The sequence below is a fragment of the Tympanuchus pallidicinctus genome, unplaced genomic scaffold (genome assembly GCF_026119805.1).
Source record: "Tympanuchus pallidicinctus isolate F22 unplaced genomic scaffold, pur_lepc_1.0 scaffold18, whole genome shotgun sequence".
Taxonomy (NCBI): domain Eukaryota; kingdom Metazoa; phylum Chordata; class Aves; order Galliformes; family Phasianidae; genus Tympanuchus; species Tympanuchus pallidicinctus.
The window spans coordinates 357,034-371,040 of NW_026294699.1; the positions used below are offsets into that span (position 1 = coordinate 357,034).

Sequence of the window (14,007 nt, forward strand, 5' to 3'; positions counted from 1 at the left end):
TGAACTGGTTCTTAAACATTGCTGATGTCTCCTACAACAAAACAATTTTTTGAAGGCTGGTTGTAATTTTGGAATCATTTTGGAACAACATAATGCTGTGGTTTGGTCCATCTTTCAGTCCAGAAAATAAAGCTAAAACAGAGATTAGTGTATTTACTGTAAGTAGCAATAATGAACTCCCAAGTCAACAGTAGTATTTTAGTGAGGCATGGAACATTGTGTAAACAGAAGTGAACATAAGTAATAATAAATCTATGTCTAGTTAAAATTGCAAGAGCTTCAGTGGGTTTTAGCATCCAGTTCTTGAGACTGTATGTCAGGTGAGATGTAAATTAGTTGGAATGGTTCTAGAAGGGTTTTGTGATTATGTCCAAGTAATAGTAGAAAAAGTGCATACAAGAGAAAATCTAACAACATGTACTTTTTATTTTAGCAGGAGATTATTTATTTTAGCAGGAGATTTATTTATTTTAGCAGGAGATCATAAATCAGAAAAGTCTGCCTTAGAAAGTAAAGAACAAACAAATAAAGCTGGGTAGACTGGTTATCCTCTCTTCATGTGAGTTCTGAAGAGCATGTTGGAAAAACATCTGCTAAGAATAGCACAGCAGTATTTGATCCTGCTTAACAGAAAAGAAATTGCATGAATGAACATTGAAGAGTCTTCCAACCCAGTTTTCTCTGAGTGACCAGAGAATGCTCTCTGTTGTGGATACTCTTAATTTACATTACAATCATTTTCCTTTTTTTTTTTTTTTTTTTTTTTTAAGTTGCAGTCAATTATTCAGAAAGTTATTACCTACATCAATGATTTCTCTCTGCTTTTTTCAGTGGTAAGTAGTATCATGTTTCCTAATTTTTTTAGGAGAAACTGTGTTGCATGGTTTCCGTGAGACAGTTTAGCCAAGTCGCATGTTTAGATTGTTTGGAAATTCACATTGTGAGAAGACTTTTTATCAAGTAAGTAAGTGCAGAAACATCTTGGGAGTTGTCCACTGCTTACTGCTTAAATAGTCATTATTCTAATTGCACTTTCCTGTGCTTTTTCTTGCTTATGCACTTAAATTCTGTAAATTTTGTTGTTACAGTATAGAAGACAATCAGTGAAAAAGAAAATATCACTTATTTGTATCTCTGGGTGTAAGTGCTGATAGCTAGCTGTTCCTGTGTTATCCTTTAACATGTTCTGTCATAGAATTTAAGTTTGACATCAAATCACAAAGAAAATTAGAGAAGTCAGAGTCTGGGTAAGAGGTGAAAAAAGGAAAGGCAGCAGATGTCAAATTAGTGAAACCAGCTCTCCAGAGTAAAATTCAAGATTGAGTCTATGGCTTTAGAGTCAAGTCTTGTTCATAGATTGCTCAAGTACATCTGACAGGTTTACACTCACTGTATTTTTGAAATGATGCAGAAACAAAATATTTCAGCATCTGAACAACCTTAAGCCCTTGTCTTTGCAGAAAATTTGAATGTCCTAGACCTGGACATATCCTCGATGGAAAATAGGCATATGGCCTTTTTCAGTTGTTTTATACCCTAACAGTTGTTCCACAGGTGTCTGAATTTGTTGTGATTTTAAGCTGTTTCAGTTGTATGATTGCTTTTTAATAATTTGCTACATTTGATTCAGATTGTTGTATGTTTTGTATTTTATTCTTTGTATTTTTTTGTATTTTATATATAATATATAAAATATATATAATTATTTGTATTTTATATATAATCGATAATGGTAATACATTTCAGCCATCTGTTTCCTTCTTTCATTAGTAGTCTTCCAAACTAAAATACTGCCCTCAAAATAAAAAAATAAAAAAAAAAAAAAAAAAAGAAAATTATTTTGGGGAAAAAAAAAGCCAACAATCCTGATAATAAAACTTACTCAAAATATTTATTTTATAATTTGTGTTTGTAAAAATACCTTATTTTAATTATTCATGTATTTGTACTTTCAGGAGAAATTCTTGCCATTTCTGGATATGTTCCAGAAGGAGAGTGTGAGAGTGGAGGTTTGCAAGTGCATCATGGAATCTTTTATTAAGTAAGTGGAGAATATTCAGATCAAATGCACTCTGGAGAATCTGGGCAACGTTCTGTAGGATTATTAGGGAAGATGGATTGAGCCACTGTTTAGTCCACTTATCTTGTGAAGATAAATCTAGGCTGTGGGGGGAGTTGGGGAATTGTCAGTTTTGTTAATCTATTGATTGACTGCTTAACTATTCACAATGAAAGCTGAAATTGAAGTAATCACATTGATGCTACTTACTGTTGATCAACAGATGACTTGTTCCATGAGCATTGTTTCAACTGATGTTGCTTTAATTAGTTTATGAAAGGTTTTTTTGTTCCATCTGCCATCATCGTATAGAACTGTTACTTTGGTGTAAAAGAGGAGAAGAGAGTTCCTTCTTACAAGCTCCATTATATATTAAAAAAAGGTATTTTTGCAGCTGAAAATGCATTTGTAAGATGAGGTTTCATGCTCAGTTATTATAGAAGTCAGGTGGTTCTTTTCAGTTAATAGATTCTTGGAAACGCCTTTTTCTTGATCACCTTTTTGCTTTAGATTACAGAATTGCAAGCAGATGCTAAGTGATGATAATCCACTGAGAGAAACTGGAACAAGTTTCTATTTTTTCATAGAAGAGCATCTTAGCACATTCAAAATAGTGGGTTTTTTTGTTTGTTTGGGTTTTTTTTACTCTTTTGTAACTCTTGTACATTCTTACAAGAGTTGTACATGTACAACTGTACACTCTTGTACAGTCTTACAGCCCTGGTAAGGAATTACTCATTAAATATATGTTGCTCTATTCACTGTTTTGCATCTTGACAATGCAGGATTTTCATTGCATTTTCTAAAACGCTTTATAGGCATCAGCAGGAATCTACAAAGGACCCTGTTATACTCAATGCTCTTCTGCATATCTGCAAGACGATGCATGACTCTGTGAAGTAAGATTAACTTTACTCCTACTAATAACTGCTTACACAAACTTTGGCTTCTTGGTGTACAATCTTGCTCATCTGAGAGTGTTTTATGATGGATTAAGGCATGAATCCAGTTAGTGGTGAGGGAAGAGCTGTACAATGAAGTGGTAGCACATGCTATTCTTTAATTAGTGCTTTATGTACCTGTAGAGAGAGAGAGAAACAGAATTTTGAAAGGAGAGCAGCAGTAATTTGTAGGTTTGTCTAAGGAAGGCACTTAAAATACAATTAAAGATCCTCTTGCCAATTAAACTAATGTCAGCTTTGAGTTATAGCGAATAATAAACTATTTATGAGCTTTCAATGAATACGTGGACATTAAAACACAGATTGCCATCCTCAATTTATCCTTTTATTTTGGCCACTTTCAGTCATAACCAAAGGTTGTGAAATCTTCAAAAGGACTCCTGGAAGATCCCTAGGAATATCAGCAAAGCATCATATTTCTAATTATTTTGAAGTAACTCTGACTTTTTTTCCCCACATCCTGGTTCAGGAAAGTCCCAAGCCCTTGTAGGGGCTCACTGGCACAGTAACAGTTGTTGGAGGATGACAGCCTCCAGACTGGTAGCAGTTTGATTTGGTATTGAACTGGAAACCTATAATTGACCTGGCGATCCCATTACAACTGTTGTGATCCTCTCAGAGTTGTCTCTTTTGATTGGCAAAGCCCTAATAAAGAAAATCGCATCATGATTATCTTCTGCTTTTACAGAATTTGTATAATAAAACTACTGTCCTCTTCCCATCTGGTGTCTGAGCTATTGGTAAATGGTAATTAATAACTAAAGGTCAAAGTTGGAGCTGAGTACATAATACAGGGATTAAATTGTAGTTAATTGTTATTTAACTGTTTATCTGTTTTCAGTAAAACAGATTTGACTTGGTGGATTTTCACATGATGTGAATTTATTTCAAATCTTATTTGAAATAGAATTGATATCAATGACAATCTTGAAAACAAAATTTTTACATATCAGTCTAGTTCTTACAGTGCTGCCTTTCTGTTTTAGTAACAAGATGTTAATGACAATTTTTAAATAGTGTAATAGGATTTTTCAAAAAAAAAGACAAGGTAATGTTGTCTCTTAAATAAATACATTATAAATAAATACATTATTATACACTATTCAGTGTGTATTTGAAAAGTTTTCCCCCATAAATAGGATGATTTTTCTTCTTAAAAATACGTTTACTTAATACTTTTCTATAATCAATTCCCTTTTAAGTTCTCAGGTTGTAACACAAGACTTAAGCCATTTTCTTACTTGCTCCAGTTAAGAACATTGAGCTTTGTCTTCATACTAAATCTAAGGTTCTGTAAAATGTAAAGAGACTCTTAGCAATTTTTATATTTCTACAAAATTTGGAATTTCGTGCATCATTGTCTTCATGACATTCATATTATTTCCTTTGTTTTATAACTGAAATTATTAGGTTAGTGGTCTTAGCATGCAATAAATATTTTATATAGGCATAAAGTTAGCATGTAACATTTGAACTCCTACAGATAAAAAAAGTTGTTAAGCAATATTCAAGAATTTGCAGTGTAAATCTTCTGTTACAGTGCTCTGACGCTTGAGGATGAGAAAAGGTTGTTAGCAGCTTTGATAAATGGATTCATAAAAATGGTGAGTGGCAGTTGTGTGCAACTGTTGGGATGTACCTGATAGCTGGGATTTTCATGAGAAACAGGTGCCTATGCACCAGAATTAGAGATGGTACATGACTTATTTAAGGCTGCTGAAAACCTGAACCAGTGTATTTTATTGAGTATGCAAGTGTTGAAAGAAATAATGCAGTGTTGAAGCTGGCATGGTGTGGTATGGTTAAACTGTACATGTGTATTTAATCATATTTTTCTGCTTGTGTAAAACATATTGAGTATTTATAAGTTTAATAGTAATTAACCTTATATACTGCAGCTTTAGAGAGATGATCACAGAAATCACTTCTATGCAAATGAAATTCCCCTTTCCATAATAAAATGATCCCATTTTATTGATTCCCCCAAATGGGATCATTTTATTATTAGGAATAAGATAACTTCTATCATTAGTAGCCCCACAAAAATTCCAGTTGTTGTCATTAAGTTAATTTTTAGTCCCTCTCTCCCTTTTAGCAAATAGATTTAAGTTGGATCTTGTCCCCTGTATTTGTGACATGGGTTTTTTCATTTGTTTGTTTGTTTACAGAGGTGTTTTAAGTTCTTCTCTTGGTATTCCCTACACAGGTGCCTGCAGTGCTTGGCTTTTCTTTCACGTAGTCATAACTGGCAGGCTTTGTCTCTGCTAGTCCTCGTTCTTCCTTTTAATTCTACAAATGTATCTCTGGGTTGTTATTTACTCTCTTCAGCTTTAATTTTAAGGTTCTGTAATGTGGTGGTTAAAGTATTTGTATTAAGGTTTTCATGCAGAGTAATATACAAGGGCTGCTTCAAAAGTATTGGCTCCTATTTCATTGTGTTGGCCCACAATGTCAGAGGTGAATGTTGGTGGGATGGCAGCAGAGGTTGAACGTTCCTGCCTACACCCCATTACATTTGGTTGCTGTGTGACAGACAGCAGCAGAGGGACAGTCTGACAGAGCTGCGTCTGATGTGAGAGTGCGCATGGAGCAAAGATGTGTCACTGAATTCCTCCATGCAGTAAAAATGGCACCCACTGACATTCGTGGACACTTGTGAACGTTGATGGAGAGCAAGCAGTGGGTGTTGGAGCAATGAGGAGTGCGTTTCAGCAGTGGTGACAGCAGTTCACCTCCGCTGGTGCAGGTTTGTACGAGTGTGACATGCAGCTCTTGTTCACTGCTAGTGAAAATGCAGAGCTGGTGGTGGTGACTGTCTTGGAAAAACAGTGTTTTGTAGCTGATAATTTGCTCTATCAAATGGTGTTAGTGTGTTCTTTGCATTTGCTGTAGTTTGCGTTGGAATAAATAGGAAGCGATACTTTTGCAGCAACCTACATATAATTTCCCTTAGGAAGATTTCACACACTGAAGAATACTGGATGTGTTTTTATAGATTTGGTTGGGAGAGGTAAAAATAAAAAAAAATAATAAAAAAAAAGTCCCAGAGTAGCAAATTACTAGTTCCAGTTTTTAAACTGAACATTAAGGTATTCAGTTTTCTTAAGGGTAGGGCAGAGTGAGCAGTTGCATAAACACAAGCAAGGCAGTTGGGTCTGCAGCATTAGAAGCAATCTTTTGTTTTCTTGTATGTTTCCTTTGATCTTTCATTGTGTGAATTAAATGTAATTTTCCTTCAATTCTCTAAAAACTTATTTTATGTGTGACTTGAGAAATAAGATATAATGCAGCCATGACCCTTAGGAAAAATAAATAATAGAATAGTTGTATCCATAAATATAGCCTGCCTGGAGACTTTCTCTCGCTGTGCTTTTGATTGACAGCTCAGACACTCCAGCTGACAATGCTGGGTTTTAAAATCCAGAGGGTTAGAAGTAGAGCATTCTCAAGTAGGAATTGTTTTTGACTTATTTCCTGCCATTACTTTGTTGCTGCTATACCTAGTTAGAAAAATAACTTTTCCTGAGGGCCCACTATGTGAATTGGAATTAGGAACCTGAGTACAGATGTATTCCTGGATTTGTGTTGTTTGTTTTTTAACCAAGCCTGTGTTTCCCAGTTCCATAGTATCGGGTGTTCTGCCAGTTTTGAAAGTACTTCTCATGAATCTAGGAAATCTTGTTTTCTTGAATAAATATTTGGTTTGCAAAATAGTGGAACGTACGCAAACAACAACAAATCATTCAGGTTTTTCTGAAGTTTAATTATTGGGAAACAGTTAAATGCTTGTACAACAATAAAATGTTTTTGTGTGTGTATGTGTCCTTTATAGGTTTCATTCGGTCGTGACTTTGAACAGCAACTGAGTTTCTATGTTGAAGCTAGGTCTATGTTTTGCAATCTGGAGCCTGTTCTAGTCCAGCTAATTCATGTAAGCAATAGTTTATCTACATTATTTTAATAGATGGGGATATATTTGCAATTCTCCCATTCCCTACCCAGATTATTGGTCACTATCAAAATGACTAATGACCTTACATCAGGTATTTTAGAAGTAGACTTTGATCTCATCTTTCATTTTTATCATCCAGAACTCTCCAAACTTCTTGCTTGACTCTGAGGTCCTGGTGCACGATAGATATCATAGCAACAAAGAAAACTAGTTATACTGGGAGAGATTTCAAGGCCAAAGTACCATAAATGGTACTCTTATGTATTTGGAATTTGGGCTCTCTCTTATGTAATCCTCTCTATAGCAGTGGGTCTGGTCTGCAGACATGGACAGAATCCTGCTGTAATTGGGAAGCTTAATTGCTTTTCTGTATACAGTGATATGGCAGATGAGCATTTGCTGCAACCAATTCCTTTGTGTGATACACTGCATCATATCTCCTTTTAAATCCTACTTTTTTGGTCATGTTTTTTAGTGAGTTGTATGTGATTTCTAGCTTAGAAAAGAGGTGATACCACTGCTTTAGCTGGGAAACAAGGGATAGTTTCAAGTCTTGAATTAATTGAAAACCCTACAGTGACAGACCTTCAGAATCATGTTTACTTAAAGAATCAGTCATTAAAATTCTCCAAGTGGGGAGAGAGTAAAAACTAAATAATACAGTGAAGGCACACCATACCTGAATTCTTTTTGGCAGTTTCTCTTCTCTAACAGCATGCAGTAAAGCATGCAGTTTGTTATTTGCAAATGACCTAAGAAAGCTGCATGTTTCTTAATGTTGTGCTTTTTTTGTGTGCATGTAGTCTGTGAACCAACTAGCAATGGAGACAAGAAAGGTGATGAGAGGAAATCATTCTAGAAAGACCGCTGCATTTGTCAGGGTAGGTAAGAGTCTAATATGTTTTGAGCCTGTTTTCTAAGCAGTACCAATATCTGCTGCCACCAAAGTGTAGTGTTTGCAAAAGCAGTGTGTTATTTTTTAATTCTGCTTGTAATCTCATTATCTCTCGATGCCATTGATCCTTAATCTCTAAAACCAAATGCTTATGTTTAAGAAAATGTAGATCCAAAGCATCCACTGACAGCTTTGTGTCAAGAAAGGACAACACTGTCTCTATCCCCAGAAGCGCTCATGTTCATTCTAGAAAGCTCAGCTTTTCATACTGTATTTGAAATAAAGCATTTAATTTATGTGTAACTCAGTCACACAGAGAAAGGGAGACAGGAAAATTAATAAATTCAAATTTCCGTCTCATAGAGCCTTTCAGTGTTTAAAGGGGCCTTATAAGAAAGATGGAAAAAGACTTTTTACCAGAGCCTGTAATTGATGGGATAACAGGTAATGGTTTTAAAGTAAAAAAGGGTAAATTTAGATTAGAGGTAAGAAAGAAAATCTTTACTGTGAATGTTGAGGCGCTGGCATGGGTTGCCCGGAGAAGCTGTGGATGCTCCACCCTTGGAAGTCTCCACATTCAGTTTGGGAGGAACTTTGAGTGACCTGATCTCTGCTTCAGAAGAATGTTGGAGCTAGACGATCCTTAAAGGTCTCTTCCAACCCAAATCATTCTATGAAGACAGTGCTTGAATTTCAAATGAAGAGCTCCCTTTGGCTTTAGTGTTTCCAAGGGTAGCCGGAAGAGTTTTGAAATACTCACAAACTCTTCAGGTTCTTTTTGTTCCAGTCTTCTCACCTGAAACACAGCAACAGAGATCAGCTGCTGCTTTATGTGCTGTGAAGGAGTATGTTGTTATTAATGAATGAGTTTTCATTTATGGACTTGCACTTGGGGTCCTGGACAGAGAAGTAACTAAGGTGGCAGCTTGTGATGGCTGGGAATCACTCATTCCATCTGGATGTTTGGGCTGCTCCAGTTGGTTTAAATCAGCAGCATGCCATGCTAGATCTCATTCCTCCCAGTCGTGCACAGCATGTTGCTATAAGGAGTTTGATACGTGGCTTGCCCCTGAGCACCCTACATCTAATAAAAGCACAACATGCTAATGAAAAAAATCAGCTTGTAGCTCAAGACCAAAACCTGGTTACTTAAGAAGGCCTATCTGAGTTAGAGTCATAGATTGAATGTAGAGGTAATCTATGGTAATTACAATAATTAGTAACAAATATTGTTATAATTATTGAAATAATAATGAGAGATACAAAGTTGCTGATTTTGGAATTCAGATAATACCTAAATCTTATTCAAAATCTTTCCTTAAACCTATTGACAGATTTGCATTCCTAATCACATATGAAATCAGAAATGATTGCTGTAACTCTTGAGTTAAGAATTTTCTTCAGTTTTCTCTTTTTTTTTTTTTTTTTTTACTTTGCTTTAGGCTTGTGTTGCCTTCTGCTTCATTACAATTCCATCTCTGAGCAGCATCTTTACACGTCTTAATTTGTATCTGCACTCTGGACAGGTTGCTCTGGCAAATCAGTGCCTTTCACAAGGTAAGGGAGGAGTTTGTTTACTTAATGGTTTTCCTATTTCAGAAGTATTTCTAGCTTTGAATAATAATTTCATTGAGATTATAAGTCATGCAAGTATATAGCAGATGTAATTACAAGTCTGTTTTACACACTGTAACAATGGAAGCGTGTCATATTGAAGCAACTTTTTAGTTCTGTCATTAATCCCGTGGGGTAAATAACTAAGACAACTGATCCTATTTACATACTTGTGGATGTGAGGTGGGCAAAAAAACATATGGAATGTTTTTCTGCATGATTGTCCAAGAACTCCAATCACAAATAGTGTGCTTTAACATAACTGCAAAAGAAGAAAGTAGTTAATCTGTTAGCAGCACAGAGGCTGACAAAGTCTAGGAAAAAGCTGGAAAAGATTTAAGACTTAAGCCAGTGACACCAATATCTTGACATATTTGTTCTTAAATCTGAATTAGTAATTGAAATGGAGCCTGAGTACAGATTTTTCTTCCTGTTAGTTCAGTCTTAAGTAATTTGAAACACTGACAAAAAGTGATTTGTAGAAAAATTTGTAGCTACACCAGAAAGTGTATGTGAGCAATCCATCTATATCACTGCTTAATTGTGGTCTTGTTCACGTTCATGCTGCAAAGGAAGACAGTTACCTATTCTGAAAGTCTCCTGACTTTAACTGTCTGCAGTATCTTTTCTTTTTGAAATGCTGTCATTCTACTTTATTTTGCAGTTCTAATATTAACTCTGAATGTAAATGTAAATGGTAAATGCATTTTCATATACATATTTTCAGTATAAAAGTGAAAGCAGTAGATGGGATTAGTTGGCAACATCCTTTCTTGTGTCTGTTAATTCTTTGGTTTATCTCTGCTTTCTTCTGAGACCATTACGAATGTTTTTGTTTGATGGTTTTCACCTGTGATAACTACAGCCATATTGTCTTGTGCGTTCTGCACTTGATTCACTCTGTTCCTACAGCTACCGTGTTTTGTTGCTAGGGCTCCTGCAGTGAATATTTAAAATTCAGGCAGAACTGTGTTTGTGAAAATAAAAATACATATGTTTTCTAGAAGCTACAGTTGATTTTTCCCACTTGAATTTGACACTGTGAAGGCAATTTTGGCATTTAGAGTTTGGATTTTACTATCGGCGTTCAGTAGCAGGTTGTCCCAGCTATAACCAATGTGTGATGGCTCGCTTGGCAGTGAGCTTTGCTTGCCCTGCCTTACTGTACTACAGTGAGCTGGGTAAGATCGTGCTGGTCAGCCTCTTGGGAATATTTATGGCTACTGAAATGAAGGTCAATCATGCTTTCTTTTGAAGTAAAGCAGCATAGACCAAATGGGTGACTAAGCTGTGGTTGCTTTGGGTTACAAAAGGTTCTTGTTTACCACAGGAATGTATCAACACAGTAAAATTGAAATTGTAGCTGGGTTTCTTTTTGTGTACTCTGCCACAGAAGTCATAGGTTATATCTTTGGAAAGGCTTTATCTACAGGAAGTAAGGGGAAAGCAATTCCAAGTGAGTTTAACTCGCCAGCAGTCAGATGATTGCAGAATATTGAAAAGGATAGATTTTTAAGTAAGGAGATGCATCGGAATTGGGTATGGGTTCTGCAGTAGAAACCTCTTTGATAGCCTTTTAATACCACTGTAGGGAATAAATTCATGTTTACAGGGAGACAGAGCTGGGATTCATTACCCTGACTTCTGCCTTGTAGGAGGAATAAAAGGGAAATCTATCTTTTTATTCACTTACTTGGGTTTCCTTTTCAGTTTGATGTTCTCCAAGCTCTGCATTTACCAGTAAGTTCCAGCTGTACAAAAAAGCTGACTTAGGATGCTGATTAGGATTTTTTTAGTACAGGATGATGGTTGTATTTCTTTGTTTTGAATGTGATGCTGCCCATGGAGCAATGAAGAGGGATTTAGGGCAAAGCTGCCTGTTGTGCTCAAGAATGCTGTGCAAATAAAAGATCTGCAAAGTTGGTTGTTGTGAAAATACTATTTTTGCAGTTTCTTTGTACATAACTGAGTTAACAAAAAATAGACTCTTTCCTGTAGAGCTTACCCTAATGAAGCAGCTTACCCTATCATTTGTACCAGTTTTTGTTGTCATCACTGTGGTGCAGTGCATCTTTTGTTGAAAACAAAACAAGAGCAGTTTTTCTGTCATATAAAGTCCTTGAGGACTCTGCTCTGCTGCTGCTGGGACCAACTCTGTGATTTAATAATTCTTCAATTTCGAAACTGCTTTCCCACCATTTTTGGGATCCAAGTCTTGTCTGACAGGCTCATGGCCACCAGCAGCTGTCCTTTCTTCTCAGGGTGAAGCGGTGATACATGTGCACAGCTGTGAGTGCACAATGCTCTCACTAAACAGTGAGCAAGCATCTCTGTTCTGAAATCTTTTAAGGCAGCAGGTGTGCGCAAAGTATTATGAGGTCAATTTCTAAAGTTCATATGTTATTAACCATTCTTCTGAATTTTAAACCCACAAGCAGAATTGGTGGTGGTTCAGTAACTTGATTCATTTAGCAAGATTTTACAGTTAAGCACTTGTTTGCTTCCTCAGGAAATTTCTTTTGAGTGTAATTTTTATTCAGAGACATCTCATTTGCATGAGTAATTTAGCTTTTGTTAAACAGGCAACAGTGGCACCAGTCTGTGGACATTTCTGTGATCTGTCTTTGCATATTCTGCTCTATTGTAGTCAGATAAAGCATTCTTGAAAGCTTAGTCTATCTCAGTGTATTTCATGTGTGTAAGGAATAATGATTAATTCATAAAAACAAATTCAAATCCAGTCAATTAACTGATTCCAAATCTGCACCTATCTATTAAAATCAACGCAGCATGAAGGCTTAAGAGTGTGCAGCTAATGATAGTATTAGACTAGGATGTGAAATCACAGAGTGACAGGATGGCTTGGGTTGGAAGGGACCTCAAGGATCATCAGATTCCACCCTGAGCTGCAAGCAGGGCTGCCAACCACAAGGTCAGGACTAGAACAGGTCGCACAGGGCCCATCCAGCCTGGCACCTCCAGGGACGGGGCATCCTCAGCATCTCTGGGCATTGGTGCCAGCACTGCACCACTCTCACTGAAAAACTTCTTCCTGATATCTAATCAAAACCTAAATCTCCCCTCATTTAGTTTAAAACCATTCCCCCTTGTCCTATCACTATCTACCCATCTGAAAAGTTGATTTCCCTCCTGTTTATAGTCTTAAATATAAAACTGAAAAGTACAGCACGTGATCTGATGGTTCACTTGGTAATGGGATGTGTTTGCATGTAGTTTTCCTTTCAAGACTCCAGCTGCTGCGTTTTGCAGTTTGTATTCTTGGATTTCTTTTTAACTTTAAAAACCTTACAGTGAGTTTAGCTCTTGTAGTGGGTTGAGTTTTCACTTTAAATATGTTATTAGATTGGATTTGATAGGATGCATTTCTGTTGGTAATGGGATGATTTTTCTAAATTGTCAATATATCTAATGCCAAAAAAAAAAAAAAAAGTAAAGTTACCTGCTGATTTAGATAAGGGGAATTAAAAAGACTGTTTCCTTTTTTTAATGGAGAAGATGTGCAAGTCATAACAGTAAACAACATTGGCTAAAGTGGGGCTCACACTGATCAATTACCAACAATTGGAGAGCCACAGCTGACCTGCTTCCAACTGCTGGAGTCTGTGTGCCTCACTCTCGGTACTGAGGGGCCATAGTAACACTCCCAGAGCTGCTATCTGATTCTTCCATTTCCCTCTTGCGGATCACAGAGGATTCACTGCTGGATTTGCCATGTGGTTATCCGAGTAATTGGTTGTACTCACCCAAGAAGTTAAGTACTACAATTGTAATTGTCATTTTCCTTGCAATAGGTTTTCCTTAATATGGCATAATTGGAACAGAAATGTATGAGTTTGTAAGTGTGTGTAAAGGCTAATAATAACAACAAATGGAGCTAGTAAGCAGCTGTTACTATTGAGAGCTTTTGCAGAGGACAGGAAAGAATCTAAAATGAGAAAAGTCATTGCATGATTTGGAGAGAGAGGCTCAAAAATACATAGAGATTGGTTTTTTAAACTTAATGTGTTCTATGGAACTATTGTGGGGAAAGGATTGAAATTAAAAACTAATCTAGCAGAGAAAAATAGCCTTATTTTCATTTTGGATCAGTTCTCCAGTTCTATAGGGAGGAAGGCACAGTCTTAGGTTGGCATACAGCTGGAAAGTAATAGTAAAAAAAAAATTTCTTAGCTGCACAAATGCAAGGAATTTTTCTTAATGCAGATCTAGTATGTAATATTTCTATGCATTAAGTGCATATGAAAATGTTACAGAATCCTGGTGACAACGTGGGCTTCAATTCAGTTTCTTTCATATGGCCCATAGGTAGAAATATTGTTATAGAAGACACAGGTTCCATAGCAGATCCCTAAATCAGCATTGGCAAAAAGTTGTTCCCATTCCCCACACCCCCCAGAATTTCTGATAATTTTTCACCTTCAAAGAGAAAAAAATAAATCATCGTGTCTTCCCTGAGCCTTCCAAGTGGCTCTGCCTCTTGTATGCCTGCTCTTCCTGTATGATA

The 14,007-nt window shown here is 36.3% G+C and overlaps 1 protein-coding gene across 5 annotated transcripts in view; it reads left to right on the plus strand.

Annotated features, from left to right (window-relative positions):
- VPS35L (VPS35 endosomal protein sorting factor like) overlaps nucleotides 1–14,007 on the plus strand; it is a 54,226-nt gene that overhangs the window by 23,137 nt on the left and 17,082 nt on the right. For 4 of the 5 annotated variants that reach the window (XM_052679791.1, XM_052679795.1, XM_052679792.1 and 1 more), the window contains 7 exons: nucleotides 771–833; nucleotides 1,956–2,041; nucleotides 2,878–2,958; nucleotides 4,562–4,625; nucleotides 6,854–6,952; nucleotides 7,777–7,854; nucleotides 9,311–9,425. In XM_052679791.1, the coding sequence (XP_052535751.1) occupies nucleotides 771–833; nucleotides 1,956–2,041; nucleotides 2,878–2,958; nucleotides 4,562–4,625; nucleotides 6,854–6,952; nucleotides 7,777–7,854; nucleotides 9,311–9,425 (586 nt within the window). The remainder of the gene's footprint in view (nucleotides 1–770; nucleotides 834–1,955; nucleotides 2,042–2,877; nucleotides 2,959–4,561; nucleotides 4,626–6,853; nucleotides 6,953–7,776; nucleotides 7,855–9,310; nucleotides 9,426–14,007) is intronic. The other variant, XM_052679793.1, reaches the window with a different exon arrangement.